Source organism: Bombina bombina, chromosome 5, assembly GCF_027579735.1.
Source record: "Bombina bombina isolate aBomBom1 chromosome 5, aBomBom1.pri, whole genome shotgun sequence".
In the NCBI taxonomy this organism is placed as follows: Eukaryota; Metazoa; Chordata; class Amphibia; order Anura; family Bombinatoridae; genus Bombina; species Bombina bombina.
Window position 1 is genome coordinate 965,066,838 of NC_069503.1, and position 20,556 is coordinate 965,087,393.

The 20,556-nt window shown below is 38.0% G+C and overlaps 1 protein-coding gene across 1 annotated transcript in view; it reads left to right on the forward strand.

Moving 5' to 3' along the window:
• Nucleotides 1-737: 737 nt before the first annotated feature.
• Nucleotides 738-20,556, forward strand: part of LRRCC1 (leucine rich repeat and coiled-coil centrosomal protein 1) — a 418,892-nt gene continuing 399,073 nt past the window's right edge. The window contains exons 1-3 of the mRNA XM_053715905.1: nt 738-1,024; nt 9,613-9,818; nt 11,062-11,127. Coding sequence (XP_053571880.1) covers nt 945-1,024; nt 9,613-9,818; nt 11,062-11,127 — 352 coding nt within the window. The 5' untranslated portion in view covers nt 738-944. The remainder of the gene's footprint in view (nt 1,025-9,612; nt 9,819-11,061; nt 11,128-20,556) is intronic.

Sequence of the window (20,556 nt, forward strand, 5' to 3'; positions counted from 1 at the left end):
GTGTAAATATGCAAATATTACAGGTTTTAGTTCCACTGTCTGTAATCAATTTTTGCTACATTTTATACTGCATGTTTCTTCTACCATAACATCTAAATATGCTCGTTTGTTGTATGTAAATACGGATTATAAATAATAATAAAAAGAATATCCCACACTCTCTCCTAACCAGACTCCGTCTTTCCACAATTTAAAATATATATATATATTGCTACATAGCAACGTTGCTGGCTTCATTTCAATTAAATGCTGCTAAGGTAAAGGCGTTAATTTTATGACGCATCATTTCGATATTGCTTTTTTTTTTTTTTTTTTAAATGAGTATTGTAATTTGCTCAGATGCACAACGCAGGATTTAAATTCTGCAGCGGGAAACTGCAATCCTAAAGGCGGAAAGCAGACAGTAATACACAGTACGCAGAAAAGTAAAAGAGGCGGGGACACAAACAGCTCTACTCCACATCCATCACAAATTATTATTTACAACTGACAAAGATAGGCTTAATATTTATATATACAGTAGTAGTAAGTAACCAGGGTAGGCGTGAACTATTAAATATTTCATGCTTGAGTCATACGTCATAATGTAGGCGTGGCTACCTCAGAAGCCGTTTGTCTGTTACGTCCCTGCTTTCTTGGCCAATCACTGTCAGTCAGTGTGATTGTGACGTAACAGCTAGTGTTTCCCTAGACTAGAAGTCGTACTCTTCCTGTACGTTGCTGATGCCAACCAACGACAACATCCGGCGGGTTCTTTACTATAAAGTTATGAATATTACTATAAAGTTATGAATTGAATACAGATCTATCATATTTACTTACCGAGACAATGCTATAGTGACATGCATCGTATAGCAGTTTGGAGTTAATGTCTTTTGAAAGTAGCCACGGTGTCAATAATCTTTTCGCAATAGAACCAAACCTGACACTTTTCATTGTCTACTATGTTGAGTAGCTTACAAATGATGTCAGCAGGTGAGCCCAGCAGCAGGGAACTGAGCCTGATGGATAAACAGGTAACGAGGTATGTAATAGTGCATGTGACCCCAGTGTATGCACGAGTTCTTCTTTGTAAGGAATTGGAGTTCACGACAGAATAGCGGAATGTAATTACAAACTAATTTTCTGCTCTTAGCCAAGTCTAAATGTTTTTAAAATTAACATCTTGTTTGCTGCAATTTTTTTTCCATCGACCAAACTCCACCTACCTCTTGCTTTATTTGGAGGAGTCAATCCTGAATTAAAGTGAAGGTAAATTTTGTTCTATTCCAATGTAATTATCTACATTGCAGCAGAAATAAATGTCACTTTCATTCATCAAATTTTATAATTTTATGGTTAAGTACATTAAAGGGTTTAGTAAAACTGAGGCTGTGGGTATTTTACATAAAATGGAAAATTCAAGAACAAGGGGTCATGAGTTCAAGCTAAAGGGTAGTAGATTCAGGAGTAATTTGAGGAAGCACTTCTTTACAGAAAGAGTGATTGATTTATGGAATAAACTTCCTCAAGAGGTAGTAGCGACAAACACTGTGGGGGACTTTAAAAATGCATGGGACAAGCATAGGGCTATCCTACGAACTAGATAAGTTTATACTGTTAGGTAAGGTCGGGCAGACTTGCTGGGCCTATGGCTCTTATCTGCCGTCAATATCTATGTTTCTATGTTAATATGAGTTTTCGCAATTTTTATTTTCTATATTTCAACAGTCAAATTCAACCCGTAATAATTTTTTTTTTTACACCAGCCAATTGACTTTCTGGCCGTTAGGCGGCCGTCATTTGAAGTCATTGCCATCTTACACGCTCTGCACATGCGTTAGCTTTTTCACACTCCCTGAAAAACAAAGCGCGGCCCCGTTTTGCGCATGCTTACTGCAACATTCCTTATTTACACAGCATTGCGTAGCAAAAACTGGCATGCACATTTTCAATTGGCAATGATGTTTTGCGCATGCACGGTGGTTTCCTTTGCCGTGCACGAGCATTGAAGACACGTATAGAGCGGGTAGGACCGCTCTATACGTCATAAGCTAAGAAATAAGGAAATGGATCATGGGAGGAGTTTATAACGGAATGGTAGGGAAGAAAAAAATAAATTTATTATAGAAATATGTAATGTTGCCCAGAAAATAAGTTAGCGACTGTATATTTCACAAGGTGCTTGATTAAATACTGCTTGCAGAACGAGCTAGCTATAGCCACTATGATAGTATAAAGTGTATTGTTTTGCAGTTGTTAGCTGCTAAAGCATATGCTAAAATATATGTTGTAGGCGGGTTAGACTTAATAAGTCTGCAGTGTGCATTTTCAGCTCAGAATTAGAAATTAACCATTTTAGACTGGGGCAAAATAAGTCATGAAAGATTAGTGTAAAGTTGTTCTAATGGTACATGGAACACAACATTTTTCATTCATGATTTAGAGAAAGCATACCATTCTAAACAACTTTCAGCTTTTACTACTGTTATCAAATTTGCTTCCTTTTCTTGGTATTCTTTATTGAATGAGCAGCAATCCGCTTCTGGGAGCTAGCTACTAGTCCCAAGCAGTGCATTACTGCACCTGAGTCTCCACAGGTGTTATTTTTAACAAAGGTTACAAAGAGAACAAATTAAACTAGATGATATAAGTAAAATGGAAAGTTGTTTAAAATGTCATATTACAAAACCATTTGGTTTAAAAATAATAATTTGTAATGCCCAGTGATACATTCCACTTACTATACAAATATGGAGAAAAAAAAAATCATTTTTGGATTTTTTATTTTTATACATATGTTGACAAAAGACCAACAATTAAACAATTTAACTTTTTTTTTTTACATAAAACACTACGGGCGAGATTACATATATGTCGCAGGCTTCAGCGCAAGCGCTGAAACCCGCACCACCTGTAATTTCACCTCGCACATTGGGGTATATTACATATACGGCGCCGGCAGTTCATAAAGGGCAGTAAGTCGGATAAACTAGCGATGTCCTGAAATGAGCTTAAATATACATTTCTGGAGTCGCTAGTGAGTTACAGCACTTTAGAAACTGCCGGCGCCTAAGAAAAAAATAAAATAAAAATAACAAATCTTCCGTAAAAGTCTGACCCGCCTCCCAAAAATAAACCCGACACATAAAACCCCTATATCCGCCATCAAACCCACATCGGAACTAATATTAAAAGTATTAACCCCGAAACCGACAACCCCCCCCACAACGCAATATGCCTAATTAAACTATTAACGCTACATCCACCATCAAACCCATATCGGAACTAATAATTAAAGTATTAACCCCTAAATCTGCCAACCCCAACATCGCAAACTACCTAATAAATGCGTTAACCTCTAATCCGCAAAAACCCACACGCAAATAACGTTCGATTACTAAACTCCCTAACCTAACACCCCCTAAATTAAACCCAATTACCTAAATTAAAGTGAATGTCAATTTTCAGCAATGAGTGCCCGGTTTTTAAAAATACTTTTAAAAACAGGGGCACTTTCATTGATGAAAATTTACATTGCACCGGATTTGTAGAAATACTTACCTTTTACTTCTGCAAAGCCGGATCGCCGATCCCAGCCTCAGTTCCTCTGTACTGACGCCAGAAATGACAAAACCGGTTTCCTCCAATCATGGCTTGCACCCCAGAGCGTCCACCTCGTAATGCCCGGCTGTGATTGGAGGAAGCCAGTTTCGTCATTGCTGTGGTTGTACAGCTGGAAGAAGAAGGCGGGGGGCTCATCGATCCGGCTTTGCAGAAGTAAACGGTAAGTATTTCTACAAATCCGGTGCAATGTAAACTTTCATCAATGAAAGTGCCCCTGTTTTTAATAGTCTTTTTAAAAACCGGGCACTCCTTGCTGAAAATTGACATTCACTTTAATAATACGAAATTACAAACAATTAAAATAAAAAAACCCTAACATTACTTTAAACATAATAAAACTAAGTTTAATGTGAAGGTAAAGTTTGACTTTATTCAACACAACCTAGAATTTATCCATATGTCCCTAATCTAGTCGCTAAGTTTTCTTTTCGATTACTTCAACATTTTCCCTTGAAAATTATATTTAAAAGTCCCTACCGCTTAGCTCACGACTCCTCCCAAGCCCTACTTCCGTCTTCTTATGGTTGTGACGTCTTGAGCGCTCCCACCCGCTCTCTGTATTTCTCAAATGCGCGTTCACGCTGCAGTCTCACTTGCGCATGCGCAAAACAGCAATGTTAAAATATAATTAAAAGCATTATAATATCAAACGAATGCAGCACTTTCTTCTGATGAACACTTTGGGAAATCAAGTGATGATCTTCTCCATATCGAAGCCATCCGTAACAAGCAGATGACGTAGGAAAGGATTCCTTATTTGGAAGTAAGACGCGTGCGCGAAACGGGAGTGCAAATAATAATTGATCTTTAAAGCAATTTAACAGAGCATGCGTAGAGGAGTAAAGGGGCGGCTGACGCGGTGGGACGGCCGCCTAACGGACGAATTTTCAATTGGTGCCGAAAAAAACGTGACCAAGAGCGAAAAAAAAATACATATACGGGTTGAATTAGAGAACGTTCAGAAAATCCATTCTAAAGGTGATAACTTGATATATACGATAACTTATAAAAAAAATGATGAATTAAGCTTATACAGGTGGCCCTCGTTTTACAACGGTTCAATTTACACCGTTTCAGAATAACAACCTTTTTTTCCAGTCATGTGACTGCTATTGAAAAGCATTGAGAAGCAGTGCATTTATTAAAATAGCCAGTAGGTGGAGCTGTCCGCTTGTGTTGCAGCAAAGCCAAGCAAGCTGAAATTAATCAGTTTAACCAGACCTGAGCTATCGAGCAAAGAAACAAGATCTTCCTGTCTATAAATCAGTCCAGATTGGAATGCATAGAAAGAACTGTTTGCAGAAAAATGCAAGTGAAGTCTGTGTTGTGTTATTATTTTATTATCTTTATAATGCTGTTTAGCAAATGTTTTTGTTCATTTAACTTAGTTTAATTATATATTCTGTGTTGTGTGATTATTTTATTAGGTTTATAATGCTGTTTAGCATTGCAAGTTTTCATTTCAAAGCTTTTAAAACAATGTATTAGGTGTTATTATGACAATTTTGAGAGGGGCCTGGAACCTATCTCCCTCACTTCCCATTGACTTACATTATAAACTGGGTTTCAATTTACAACGGTTTCGATTTACAACCTTTCCTTCTGGAACCTAACCCTGGCGTAAACTGAGGGCTACCTGTACTTATTTTGCACCCATAATGGTATGCTTGATAGAACTAGAGGTAAGTTTACCATCACTTTAAATTAAAGGGACACTGTACCCAAAAATTTTCTTTCATGATTCAGATTGAGCATGAACTTTTAATCAACTTTCTAATTTACTCCTTTTATCAAATTGTCTTCATTCTCTTGGTATCTTTATTTGAAATGCAAGAATGTAAGTTGAAATGCCGGCCCATTTTTGGTGAACAACCTGGGTTGTCCTTGCTGATTGGTGGATAAATTCATCCACCAATAAAAAAGTGCTGTCCAGAGTACTGAAACCAAAAAAAAGCTTAGATGCCTTCTTTTTCAAATAATGATAGCAAGAGAACGAAGAAAAATTGATAATAGGAGTAAATTAGAAAGTTGCTTAAAATTTCATTCTCAATCTGAATCACAAAATAAATATTTTGGGTACAGTGTCCCTTTAAGCTAAAATTACAGAAAATAAAAAAGTCCAACAGTACATAAAATAATAAACAAGATTATCCAAAATAAACAAATTAAACCTAATCCCTATGAAAATAAAAAAGCTCCCTCCAAATAAAAACACCCCCTAATCTAATGCTAAACTACCAATAGCCCTTAAAAAGGCTTTTTGTAGGGCATTGCCCTAAGTTAAACAGCTCTTTTGCAGCGAAAAAAAATTCTATGTCCCCCTTAACAGTAAAACCCACCATCCACCAAACCCCCCCAAAATAAATAAACCTAACACTAAAAAAACTAAACTACCCATTGCCCCTAAAGGGGCATTTGTATAGGCATTGCTCTTAAAAGGGCATTCAGCTCTTTTATGAAGGTCCATAACCCTAATCTAACCCCCCCCCCCCCCAACAAAAATGCTTCAAAAAGCCTAAATCTAACCCCCAGTTTGGTACTCACGGTTCCTAAAGTCCGGTGGAAAATGTCCTGTTCCAGGCGGAGAAGTCTTCTTCTAAGTGGGGACCTCTTCTTTCTTCATCCAGGACCGTGGAACTGAAGACCGGCGACCGCAGAGTCATGGAGCATGGAGGATCCTCTTCATACGGTGCTCACATACTTAGCGCACGGCTTGTGCGCCTGCTTATGTGTGGCAAGGTTAAAATGGAATAACATTTCTCTATTTTTGCCGCGCAAGTCCTTGCATCTAATATGTGATACCGATTTGCGACGCGGTTCTATGTTATCTTATGGGAGTAAAAATAGCGGCCGACGGGTGAAATATACGTGCCGCATATGTAATGGAGCCCTACAATATTAGTAGATACTTTTGACTGCAAGACATGGGAAACACATATAAAAAATATTTTAAAAAGTATTTGTATGTCGTTTTTTTGTTGTTTTTATAACTACACTATACAGGTACAAATCCCCAATTGCAAAATTCCAAAACCATAGCTAATTCTGAAATCCAAACTGTTTAATTCGTATTTTAAAAAATAATAATAATATTTTTATGTGCCTGTAAGTCACAATCTTCTCTGCCTGTGTCTTTGGTCTGGTTTATTTGTTCTAAAATGCAAATAATCTATATATTTATTTAAAACAACAAATATTACCATTCTGATTACAGTACTGTACTATATTTTCGAGGGTACTATGAATACACAAGTAGTAAAGATTATATAAAACTACCTTTAGGTTGCATATAAGCTGTATTATGGCATGTAAATATTGCCTAAATGACATAAGCTATTGTTGTTTACACTTGGTCCCATTTTACAGATAAAAAATTTCCAAAATCCAAACTATTCCAAAATCCAAACCTTTTCCGATCCCAAACAGTTTAAACAAAGCGTTTCTACCTGTACGTTTTTATGCTCTACAAATAGAAAATGGCATTACATGTCTCAGTTTAAACAAAAACAGGTATTGGCGTACCTCCAAACACATAATATTTATTTTGGTCATTTTTGGTAGCACTCCCACAATATGTGCATTTAAATATATGTTTTTGTTAGATGTGCTTAAAGGGACAGTCTAGGCCAAAATAAACTTTCATCATTCAGATAGGGCATGTCATTTTAAACAATTTTCCAATTTACTTTTATCACCAATTTTGCTTTGTTCTCTTGGTATTCTTAGTTGAAAGCTTAAAGGGACAGGAAACCCCAATTTTTTATTTCATGATTTAGAAAGAGCATACAATTATAAACAACTTTCTAATTTACTTCTATTATATATTTTGCTTCATTCTCTTGATATTCTTTGCTGAAAAGCATATCTAGATATGCTTAGTAGCTGCTGATTGGTAGCTGCACATAGATGCCTCCTGTGATTTGTTCACCGTGTGCATTGCTATTTCTTCATTAAAGTATATCTAAAGAATGAAGCAAATTAGGTAATAGAAGTAAATTGGAATGTTGTTTAAAATTATATTCTCTACCTTAATCATGAAAGAAAATGTTTGGGTATAGTGTCCCTTTAACCTAGGAGGTTCATATGCTAATTTCTTAGACCTTGAAGGCCGCCTCTAATCTAAATGCATTTTAACAGTTTTTCACCACTAGAGGGTGGTAGTTCATGTGTTTCATATAGATAACACTGTGCTTGTGCACGTGAAGTTATCTGGGAGCAGGCACTGATTGGCTAAACTGCAAGTCTGTCAAAAGAACTGAAATAAAGGGGCAGTTTGCAGAGGCTTAGATACAAGGTAAAAGTATATTAATATAACTGTGTTGGTTATGCAAAACTGGGGAATGGGTAATAAAGGGATTATCTATCTTTTAAAACAATAAAAATTCTGGTGTAGACTGTCCCTTTAACCAAATTTACCCCGCTCAGTTTAAACAAAGCAATTACATAAGCACTGAGTTGCAAAAAAAGTATTGGAGGGCTTTGATATTACAGAGCAGTCCAGATCTGCATGAAAACATTTTTTTTTTAGATTATTATCCCTGGTTTCCTTTCTTCCCTAAGGTGACATTTGCGGGTCACTATAGTATTTTCCTGTACATAGACCATTTCAGTAAAGCTGCAGTAAGTGTCCTGTCAAACTCCAAGTCGTCGAAATCTCCAATTACGCCTGAACCATTCATCTGATTGGTTGCGCATCCTGTCCCTGATGGAGACACGGGCCAATCAGATGGGCACTATAATTCAGCATTAGCGCCTATCTTCACTATTTATTTTTGCCTCTGCCTGGAGGGTTCGAGGGGGGCAAAGCCCCCCTTTTTAAACCTCATTCCCCAAGGTTCACTTAGGGTGGATGCCAGAGGATCAGCAAGGTGCTCCCCTTAACCCCCCCAGGCAGAGGCAAAAACAAATAGTGAAAATGGGAGAGTCACCGGAAGTGACGTAATTGGAGATTTCGGCGACTTGGAGTTTTCGACAGAACAGTATGCACTCCAGGGCTTCTTTGTGTAGCAGGTAAAAGCACACATTCAAATGTCCAAGTCATTGATAGGTAACTGTCAGAAATTAGAAATTGCCTACATAGGGCCAGATTACCAGAGCAGAGCTAACAGTTACAAATATATATATTTATTTACCAAAATAGCATCCGATATATAGCAATATTTATTTATGAATAAATATAACATATTCTTGTATGTGAAGAACACTGGAATGTGAAATATTCATTTTCTCATGTGTAAGCGCACATGAGGATATGCGATCTTGTTTGCGTGCGAGTTGAGCGTTAGTTTTTTTTTTTTGCTCCATTTACTTTTTTGGGGAATATGTGAACGGGCGCGTGATATTCTGTTTGGCTTTTTGAGTTTGTCAGGTTATTGTGAGAGCGAAAACAGTTTACTTTCAACTCATGATACGAGCGCATCCCGACGAGCGCAAAAAGCCGAACTTCTAGCACAGTTAACGCTCGAGTAGAGCGCTAAATAGCACTCCACTTGTAATCTGGCCCATAATGCATTTCTTGTATGGAGATTTTGCAGCTCTAAGGAAGCCTTTAATTACTAAAGACATAAAAAAATGTTGTTTTTTTAAAAAGCAAGGCTTATATGATGAGTCATTTGCCTCCAACATAGCAGTGATTTGTCAATGGAATTGCAATCTCATGTGTACTATGGGACTTTCAGGATGCTATGAGCCCTAAAATTAAAAGTAGCACATTAATATATGCCCTAATATGGGGTAGATGTAAATGCAAGTCTTCCAAACCTGTGATTGCAAATCCAAGTTATTATATCAGGTGATCACCATTTTTTTTTATATACCTCTCTTGAAATCTAGGGTCAACAAATTTAGGAGCCAGTAAGAATATTTAGGAGACAGATAGTGGTATCTATATATAGATATATGGAGAATTACCCACACAGTTAGTCGAGCTCTGCTTTAAACACTATATATCTAATGTTAAAAATCACTTGTGACTTGTTTGTATTGTGTTTGTTTTGTATTTATTAGCTTGCTGGAAATTTCCCTGAATTGCTGTCTCCATTCCTTAAATTTACACTGTAATCAAATTTCAAAGATCGAAGGACTTGGTCATCTGTATAATTTACAGTATCTGGACTTGTCATCCAATCTTATAACTAAGATAGAAGGTCTTGACTCCTTGCCCTGCCTACATAGCCTGAATTTGTCCTGCAACAAGCTCATAAGAGTCGAAGGTCTGTGTTTTTTTTTTTATATTATTGCTAAATAACCGATTGTTAAAGTCTAGATTTGTTTATGTATTTATTCAGTTGCAAACACTTGGTTAAAGTGATGGTAAACTCTCCCCTTTTTAAAATCAGATCTGGAATGTAAGCGCTATTTTAAATGGAGTTTAATTCATTAGCTGTAATGAAGATGCAGTATAACATGCTTTTTAATATAGATATGAAATTCAAATACTGCATGCTCCTCCGCCCACTTCAAAAGTAAAATTTTCTGTGAGTTAACAGATTGAATTGTTGTCCAATCAGCGCTCTCCCCATATGGCACTTTTGTTGTAGCTAGAGCACTGATTGGAGAGTAATTTAATCATTTAGCTGACAGAAAAATTGACTTTTGAAGTGGGTGGTGTAACATGGGGTATTTGAATTTCATATCTATATTAAAAAGCATGTTATACTGCATCTTCATTACAGCTAATGAATTAATCTCTATCTAAAATAGCGCTTACATTCCAGATCTGATTTTAAAAAGGGTAGAGTTTACCATCACTTTAACCAATATTATTATTATCATTTATTTGTATAGCGCCGCCAAATTCCGTAGCGCTGGATATATATATATATAATATATAGCTAAATACCGCTCGTGCTAGCACGCGAGTGAAAACTTTTTACTTTCAACTTGTAATATGAGTGATACCTGACGCGTGCAAAAAGCTTACTGAGTTAACACAAGAGCACTAAATACCACTCCACTTGTAATTTGACCATACAACGGTATAATGTATAAGGGGGAAAAAACTATAATATTCTCTCTCTTTTAATAACTCCAAAAATACTCAACCAGCTGTCAAGTTTCAAAGAAAATTGTACAAGCAGTCCAACACTACAAGCACCTGAAAAACACGGTTAAATATTAAACAGTACAGAGAAATTAAACTGCTATAACACTTATGGAGTACCGATACTGATGGGTATATGGCATCTGATGTGAAATTTAAAAATGCAGAGAATGCCAGCCATAGATAGATTAACACTTTGTATTTTATATTGGAGAACTAGAACTTCTGATATTATTGCTAGGATAATGGAAAGGTGTATATGAGAAGCACTGTGAAATTTATGCAGGGTCAGAATAAAAACTTGATCCTGGTAATTGTTTTCTCTTTCAGAGCAGATTGTCATTCAAATAGGATTATGTATTAATAGAAAAGTCTTCTTCGATTAAACATTTTTCATCTGATTATTTTGCCAGGGCTGGAGAAGTTATTAAATCTCAAGAAACTGAATTTATCTTATAATCGCATACATGACCTTTCTGGTAAGTAGATGTACAACTCTTGTTTCTTAGCAATTTGCAGTTAATAAAGCAGTTTTATTAGCTACTAGGCATTTAAAAACACAGACACGGAGGGTTTCATCATTTCTGCATCCGTAATGTTTTGTGACTATAACATATTTATGAGAATAATACACTTGACACATCACAGTAAATATGTTATATTTGTAAAGGCCTTTTGGCATATTCGTGTTATACATTTAACTCTAATGTGCTAGTTAAAATGCAATTTACCAAGGTCTTTATAAGAAACTATATAACATGACTAGCCTGAAACTATAAATTTATATTTGTCTTGTATTTTGTCGTGTCTGGCTTTGTTTTCTTCTTAGTGTAAACTCTCCAATTTTCCTGAGGCAGCAAATTTAGTTGCTATAAATATTTATTTTCTACGTTTTTTTTTTTTTTTTTATTACAAAAATCCCTTTATTTCCACGGCCATCCAAACCAGTTTGTACCTTTTATAGGGACATAAGTCAATAGTATGCTGGGACATAGAAACGTAAAAACTGAAATTCTCATGAATGGGTTTACATTTTTAAATAGAAGCATTTTTGCAATGCACTTCCATAAGCAAAATGCTTCTTGTGAACATTATTACTGTTTCAGCCGCATACACACATATGCTTTATTTGACTAAAGGATTAGGATTCAAAAGATGGAGGTGTCGTGTATGGTATCAGTGAAGACTTAATTTGTGTCATACTGCTGGTGTTTAAATGCTGGTGCCCAAGGCCTATGCCGCTGGAAAAAACCCTGTAATAACTTTTACAGGAATCTTTTTTTGCTAATGGAAGTATATTGTAAAATGTTACTATTCAAAAGTTAAGTGCATCCATACACATCTCAATTTTGACCTTTCTATTCCTTTAAGCTTAAGAAAAAGGTGGATAAATGGGATGTAAATGCTACAATGCACATTTTGTGAGTCAAGCTGACAGAGTGCACATAGCGGTCAGCTTCCATGAACACTAAGGGCACTGCAATAGTCACAGCATGTTAATGCTTTTCTGCCCCTTTAAGATTCATTTTAATTTTATTGTAAACTTGAGGGCAGTATACATGTATTCTTTTCTAAAAGTTGTCTGCTTTTATTATAACGTTTATTGTACATTTGATCTGCTGCATTCCACCTCAGTGCCAGTGTTGATGTGACTTGTGATGTCATAGTATGCGCCACAGGAAAAAAGTGTGCACACTGCATGATTAGGTAACATTTGTTGCTTTTTGCTGAACTAGCATTTACACTGAACAAGTTCCCCAGCCTTGTGTTCACTTAATGGGACACTGAACCCAAATTTTTTCTTTCGTCATTCAGATAGAGCATGAAATTTTAAGCAACTTTCTAATTTAATCCTATTATCAAATTTTCTTTATTCGCTTGGTATCTTTTTTTTGAGGTGCAAGAATGTAAGTTTAGATGCCGGACCATTTTTGGTGAACAACCTGGGTTGTCCTTGCTGATTGGTGGATACATTCATTCACCAATTAAAAAAGTGCTGTCCAGTGTACTGAGCCAATAAAAAAGCTTAGATGCCTTCTTTTTCAAATAAAGATAGCAAGAGAACAAAGAAAAAATGATAATAGGAGTAAATTAGAAAGTTGATTAAAATTGCATGTTCTATCTAAATCACAAAAGAAAAAAATTGGGTTCAGTGTCCCTTTAAGGTGGATCACTGCTGTTGAAGCAATAGTTTTACATGTCGTGAACAACAATTATCAGTGAGGATACTAAGCAGTTTAGGACAGAAATCGGCAATATGTGCTTACATCATAACTTAAAAGTAGTAGATCATGTTTGACAACATTTTGACTGTGAGCATATTTAAAGGAACATGAAACTCAAACATTTTCTTTCATTATTCAGATAGAGCATGTGATTTTAAACAACTTTCCAATTTTACTTCTATTATCTAATTTGCTTTATTCTCTTGGTATCCTTGGTATCGGGAGCCACAATGCACTACTGGGAACTAGGTGCTTATTGGTGGCTGCAAATATATACCTCTTGTCATTGGTTCACCCAATGTCTTCAGCTTGCTTCCTGTAATGCAATGCTGCTTCTTTAACAAAGAATACCAAAGGAATAAAGCAAATTTGCTAATTGAAGTAAACTTGAAAGTTGTTTATAATTGTATGACCTATCTGAATTATGAAATAACTTTTTGGCTTTAATATCCCTTTAAATAATATGAATGATATAGATATATATATATATATATATATATATATATTTTATAATATTAGAAATTGATTTTTCTCTGTTAAAAGTTCAGTAAATTGTAATCCAATAACTGAGCATACACCAAACCATATGTTTACAAGCTTGTGACTTGTTAGCAACGGTTCTCTTGGTTTTAGAGACAAGAAAATCAGTGAAAAGAAAAACGCATAAAACTACACTCATTTGACAACAAAGCTGGATTATTTATTTCAAAATGCTTCTCGGATATGAAGTTGCAGTTTAATTCAGATTCCAATTTTTGTCAGTTTTATTGTCATATATTTGGAATAAGCTGTAAGAGCTAGGGCCCTAATCATTTATTTTCTTCCTAAATGAAAAGAGACCACAGCTGCATTCATTACTTTTGGGAAATAAGAACCTGTCCCCAGGAGGAGGCAAAGACACCCCAGCCAAAGGCTTAAATACTCCTCCCACTTCCCTCATCCCCCAGTCATTCTTTACCTTTTGTCCCAGGAGGTTGGCAGAGAAGTGTCAGAAGTTTGTTTTGTCTCTTATGGAGGGTAGTACTCTTCGACATGGGTCGGGAGCTTTAAGTAATCCTATCAGTCTCTCAGTGAGAGTCCGGAGATGCAGGGAGAGTCTTACTGCGAAACCATCCCGACTCATATTAACATCTCCACAAGCAATCGGTGTTGTCTAACTTCGCTGCCTGCTTTCTTCTTTCAAGTCCATGGCGGAGGTGTTGCTACTATTCGTCACACTTGAAGTGCTGTGTTCCTGTTCCACGGCGTAGATAAGATGGTTTAATTTTACTTCATCAGAATATACTGTAACTTATGTTTCCCGTAAGGAACTATCTTAAGGGACTTATTAAGTATATTTATAGGGCCTCAGTGAGGCTCCTTTGGTATCTTGGAATTGAGGGTTAATATCTCCCGAGGGGGATTATTGAACACAGTTTTTTTTTTAATCTTGTTTGTTATGCGATTCAATCTGCTTATGTGAAGTGTTAACTGGGCTCTTGGCTTAGAACATAAAGGCCTTTGAAAGTGACGCAACCTTATGGTTGGGCGTGGTTTTTTTTGGACTGTACGGTTCTCCTTGTGACTGGACGTGTTTACGTTCTGGTCTTCCATTTCCGCATTCCTGACTGTGTGGCAGTTGAAAAATTAGAGTCTGCTTGTGTCTGGTTCTAGAAGGTGGTGAGTGCCCCAGCTATTGTGGGTGTCAGGTGCCGTTTAAGTTTTTTCTTTAGTCCATATTATTATATTCTCTATCTAGTTATGGAGGATTCTGATGCTGAGACTGTTCAAATTTCAGATTCTTCGACTTGTGAAGAATGCGAATTGGCCCCGTTGACACAGGTCAATCAGTTATGTTTGATATGCTGTATTCGAGCGCCCTGTTCCTCGGGCTCGGGGAATCAGGGGTCTGCGGAAGCATCTGCCTCTGGGGGTTCTGTCCTCCGAGAGGCGAGTTCCCTACCGCTCCCTACTACTACACATGCGGGTAACCCAGATTATGTTTATCCCTCCTTACAGGGTGGCTTGTTCACATATTTTTGGCGTATGTGTCTGCAAAGTCCAGACGTTAATTTGCATTTGTGCTCGTGCCCGATCGTCCCGGGTCTACCGGCCTTGGGTGGGCCTATACAATTTCCTGTGGGTTTAGCTGTCCCTGAGTGTTGTGCCTTTTGTTACAGAATAGCGCGTTTTACTCAGACACGTTTTTGAGTTATTAGAGGATCTTATCCTTAACGGATACAGGAATCCGCAGTATTCTACTTTGAATGGCTCACCTCATTAGACATGAGGGGATGACATAATTTCAAAATTGTCTGCTTATTGAGATCTTTTCCAGTTTTTTGTTGGAAGATCAGGGTTCCGTTTGGCTGGTCCTGTGGGTACCTGCTTTCTTCCTGGGCATTAACCTACGGGTTGCATTATATTTTGTTTTATCCGGTTAGGATGTCTTTTTTTTTTTTATTTCAATTATGTGTTTCCTTTGGGAACTTCTGGGATTGATTCTCTCTGGTTGCTTCTTCGGAAGTTTAAGGGACACGTTAGTCTTAGGTTTGTCTGTTTTACCTTCCCCTCTGAGGGAGGATTTAGACAACTTGACAGTTATGACCCCAGCTGCGGCTAGTCCTGCTGGGATTCAGATCTTCTGTCCTGTGGCTTATTCAGACACGTGACGCCTGTTCTGCCTGGCTGGTCCGGTGGGACGTTGAGTGCTCACATTTTTATTTGTGTGTTTTCTTGTTTTTCTTTACAAGTTCAGCTAAACACTCTAAAAGAATCTGTATGGCTGGGAGGATTGTGTCAGTCCTTATTCAGCATTCAATCTGGTGACCGGGTCAGTGGAGTTCTGCTGCGTCACTCTCTTTGCTCCGATTTCCTCGGGGCCTACAGTTTATTTCCTCTCTTGGGAGGATTGGGGGCTGAGCGCCTTCTTACCGCTGTTTTGAGCGGTTTTGCCTTCTAAGGCTCTGGAATTTTCCTTGAACTTGTTCCTGCTGTGGTTCTCTTCTTGAGACCTTTCGGACTTCGTCCGTTCCTCTGGTTCCTTAGGGGAACTGGTTCCCTTCGGGAGTTGGTTCCTTTGTAGGGACACTGGCAGTGTGGTCTCCTTGAGCTCTGTTTAGGGTTTCTTCCCCGGAGCTGGGGGGTGCTCGGCAATCCTTTAATTTTCTCCTCTGATTTTTATGGGGGTGATGTGGAGACTGTTCTTTGTTCGAGTGACTTTGTCCTCGAGGTATACCCTTGTTCTTGGTCGTCTTGTGGCTGTTGCCGCCTAGGGCTCTAGTGACCTTGTTTCGGTCTTTGCTTCCTTAGCTCCTTGGAGCGTTGGACTCTGGCAAGGGGTGGTCTCGTTTTTTTGCTCGGGACTTGCAAGTTTTTATCGTTGTCCATTTTACTTTGGACATTGTATGGTTATCTCCCCGGGGTCTGGTTTCATATCAGACGGAGGATTTCAGTTTCCGGGTTCTTGTTTGTTTGGGGGCTCGGACCTCTCCTCGCTCTGGTTCTTCCGGTGGCTGAGGTTCTCCTCAGCATTTGCTTTGTGGATCCCATTGCGGGTTGTACCGGACTGTTAGGATCTAGAGCTGGTCCTGGGTTCCCCAGTTCCAGGAAACTTGGGCTGTTTCCTTTGGTTGGGCTAGTTGAACTGGTTCACTTGGCCAGGTTTTTTCTGGGTGCCGATGCCCCTTGGGCTTGCCTTTTGCCTATTGGTCGGTTTCCCTTGGTCGGCTTGCTGAAATAGTGTGATGGCTTCGCTGCTCTGCAAGCAAAGGGTTCGCTGTGGAACCACTGCAGCTATGACAACTTGTCTGTGGGCTAGCAAGTTAAATTCTTCAGGGGATTTCTTCCAGGTCAGGGCGTTGGAGATTTGTTCTCTCGGTTTAGCCTATGGCTGTGTCCTGGGGGCAGGTGCTCTGTCCTTCCGGCCCATTTACCGGCCCCCCTTTGTCTTGGGGGGGGGGCTTATATCCTTTCGGAAGTGTGGTCCCTATTTTAGGGCTTCTCTCTTCAGGAGGTTGGGACAGACGGGTTAACCTATTTCGGAGAGATGTACGCTCTCTGGGTTGTTCTGTCCATTTGGAGAGTTGCAGGCTCCGCCTTGAGTCTATGTTGGGCCTTTAGCTAGATCCTGAGGATGGCTGCGTGTTCTTGACTCAGGTGTTTACCTTCGTAAGGATCTGCTACAGGTAATTTTGCCTGAATTCTTCAGGATTCTGAGATCGGATGATGTTTGGTCTCCGTTTTCAGTCCCTAGGCGCTGGTTGACTTGCTGACTGGTAAGTGAAGGGTTGCTCTTTTGAAACCAGCTACAGCGGTGTGCGCCTTGATCGTGTGCTAGCTAGCTGTTCCAATCCTTTTCAGGATGTTGGGAGAACTTTTCTCTGTTCTGCTACCTGGTTCTAAACCTAGTGGTTTCTATTTGGATTGGGCGTGCCTCCCCTTGTTGTCATGACCCATTTAGGTCTTGCGAGCTTGGTTTGATTTTTTTTTTCCCCCCTTTTATGGAGTTTGTGGTAACCTTCGGTTTCCATTTGGTTCTTCCTTGCCTTATTCCTTTAGGAGTTTCGGCTGGGGTTCCCTTCTCTAGTAAAGGGTGTGTGGTGGGGGACCGACTGTTGGGCGACGGTGTCTCCCGGGAACTGTTGGCTCAGTTGTGTCTAATGTTGCTGTCTCTAGCTAGGCTTCCGGGCTATCTGCTGGTCAGTGTCCTTGGGGCCTTTTCCCTTTCTGTTTTCTCGGCTTCGGACTAAGCAGGTTTTTTTTGTTGGGTACTGGTTTTCAGGCCTGGTGCCCTCAGAATGGGCCGTCTATTGTACCTTCCCGTTTTGGCATTCAGTGTCCTCTATAGCTTGGGTATTGTTTTCCCAAAAGTAACGAATGCAGCTGTGGACTCATTCCATTTAGGAAGAAAAACATAAATTATGCTTACCTGATCATTTTCTTTTCTTCCAATGGAAAGAGTCCACAGCTCCCCACCCTTCTTTTTTTATGTGGGGCGTCTTTGTTTTTTATTCTTCTGGTACCTTTTCACCCTGATATTTCTTCTACTCTTCCTTGTTCCTCGGCAGAATGACTGGGGGATGAGGGAAGTGGGAGGAGTATTTAAGCCTTTGACTGGGCTGTCTTTGCCTCCTCCTGGTGGCCAGGTTCTTATTTCCCAAGAGTAATGAATACAGCTGTGGACTCTTTCCATCGGAAGAATAGAAAATGATCAGGTACGCATAATTTGTTTTCCAGCTTCTGTGACGCTGGCAATTATACCTATGTATATACTGTTATACTATGCTCCAAAAATATGCCCAGTCTTTGTCCTCTTTCTTTAATTACTTTTTACCAGACAGACAGGTGCACATTTTAATTTATTTTAATGACAATTGAATGATTTAGACATGGCACAGTGTCCCTTTAAAGGGACATAAAATAGGTTGGAATAGAGAAAAAATATAATTATATGTACTTTAATTACTTTACCTGCAAATTTATACTGCAGTGCCTCGTCATTAACACTTTCTTTTAAGTGTCCGCATTGTACAGCTCTAACTCCCCCCCCCACACACAATTCCTTTTATGACTGCATATACTGGTATATTCACTATTGATATAGTAGAATGCAAGACTTGAACAGTCATTATCTGCTGGAGCATGCCTAGATGCAAATAAGCTGATATGAAATCAGTTAAAATACAATGCCTGTGTTTCTGATGTTAAAACACTGATAAGGGGGGTGGATCAGTCTACTCCAGAAATAACAGCTATGTAAATCATTTTGCTTATTTTTGAAAATCAATTTAAAATTCTTGCTAGCAATTTTTAAACAATTTTTTTTTATGAAAACTATTTTTACTTAATTAGCCCTTTTAGAATATGCACTGATCTCAACATGTTTTATGGCACTTTATGTTAAGGTGCATGAAACTCTAAAAATCCATTTTATTAAACTGAGTGAAATTATAATGAGTCTGTACAAATAAAATCACAAGATATCTAAGCATCTTAACAAAAAAAAATCTTTTTTTTCTTTTGACTTACTGGGCAGTCATCATTTATTGGAGTTCAGGGTTTTGTGAACAGTTTTTGATTGTTTGTACAAGCTTTATATTAACTCTTTGAGATGGTATTTTTCAGTTCTTTAGATGCTAATAGCTTATTATTCTTAAAGTGTTGGACTGTTACATTTGTAATTAAAGGGACATGAAACCCAACAGTTGTTCTTATTTTTCATGATTCAAATAGAGCATGTGATTTTAGTCAACTTTCTAATTTATTTATTTTTTATCCAATTTGCTTCATTCTCATGGTATCCTTTTTTGAAGGAACAGCTATGCACTACTGGGAGCTATCTGAAGACATCTGGTGAACCAATGAAAAGAGGCATTTTTGTGCAGCCACAAATCAGCAGCTTACCTCCCAGTAGTTTATTGCTGCTCATGAGCCAACCTATATATGTTTTTCAACTAAGGATATCAAGTGAATGAAGAAATTTAGATAATAGAAGCAAATTGGAAAGTTGTTTAAAATCACATGTTCTGTCTGAATCATGAAATAATTTTTTGGGGTTTCATGTCGCTTTAAATTTTAAAGGGATATGAAACCCAAAAATATTTGTTTGTGATTTCAAAAGGAGCAGACTATTTTTAAAAAGTTTCAAATTTGCTTCTATTATCAAATTTGCTTTGCTCCCATGGTATTGAAGAGATACCTAGGTATGTGCCTGGAGCACTGCAAAGCAGGAGTTAGTGCTGCCATCTAGTTCTTTTGCATATAGAAAACAATCTTGAAAAACTGCTGCAATATAGTGCTCCAGACACGTGTACGCTCCTGAACGTCATCCCTGCTTTTCAATGATACCAGGAGAAAGAGGTAAATTAGATACAAGTTGTTTAAAATTGCATTCCCTATCTGAATCATGAAATAAACATTTTGGGTTACATAGAGTTTTGGGCACCTTTTTAAATTCCATTTCTTAAAGGGACATTCCAGCCAAAATTGGCCTTTCAGTTCTGAATAGAAGCATTTTTGTAATATACATGACTTAGCAAAAATGCTTAAAGAAAAAAGAAGCTATAACTGTTTCAAAAGTGTACAGGTAGCCCTCAGCTTACGCCGGGGTTAGGTTCCAGGAGGAATGGTTGTAAATCGAAACCGTTGTAAATTGAAACCCAGTTTATAATGTAAGTCAATGGGAAGTGAGGGAATTAGGCTCCAGGCTCCTCTCAAAATTGTCATAAGTAACACCTAATACATTATTTTTAAAGCTTTGAAATGAAGACTTTAAATGCTAAACAGCATTATAAACCTAATAATATAGATTGCATCATCATCAAACTAAGTTTAATGAACAAAAACATTTTTTACTTGCATTTTTCTGCAATCAGTTCTCTGCATTGTTAGCATGTTAGATAATATTGGGTCTGCACCTATTCTATGCACTTCAATCTGCAGTGATTAATAGGCAGTTAGGCATCCTCACCTCAAGCTGCTGGACAGGAAGATAATAGGGAATTGGCTGCTCGATAGGTCTTGTCTGATCTGTGTACACAGATCAATTTCAGACTGTTAAACTAGCTTAAATTTGCTGAAACACAAGCGGACAGCACCACCTACTGGCTATTTTAATTAGTGCACTGATTTTTAATGCATTTCAATAGCAGTCCCATGACTGAAAAAAATGTTGTTATTCTGAAATGGTGCAAATTGAACCGG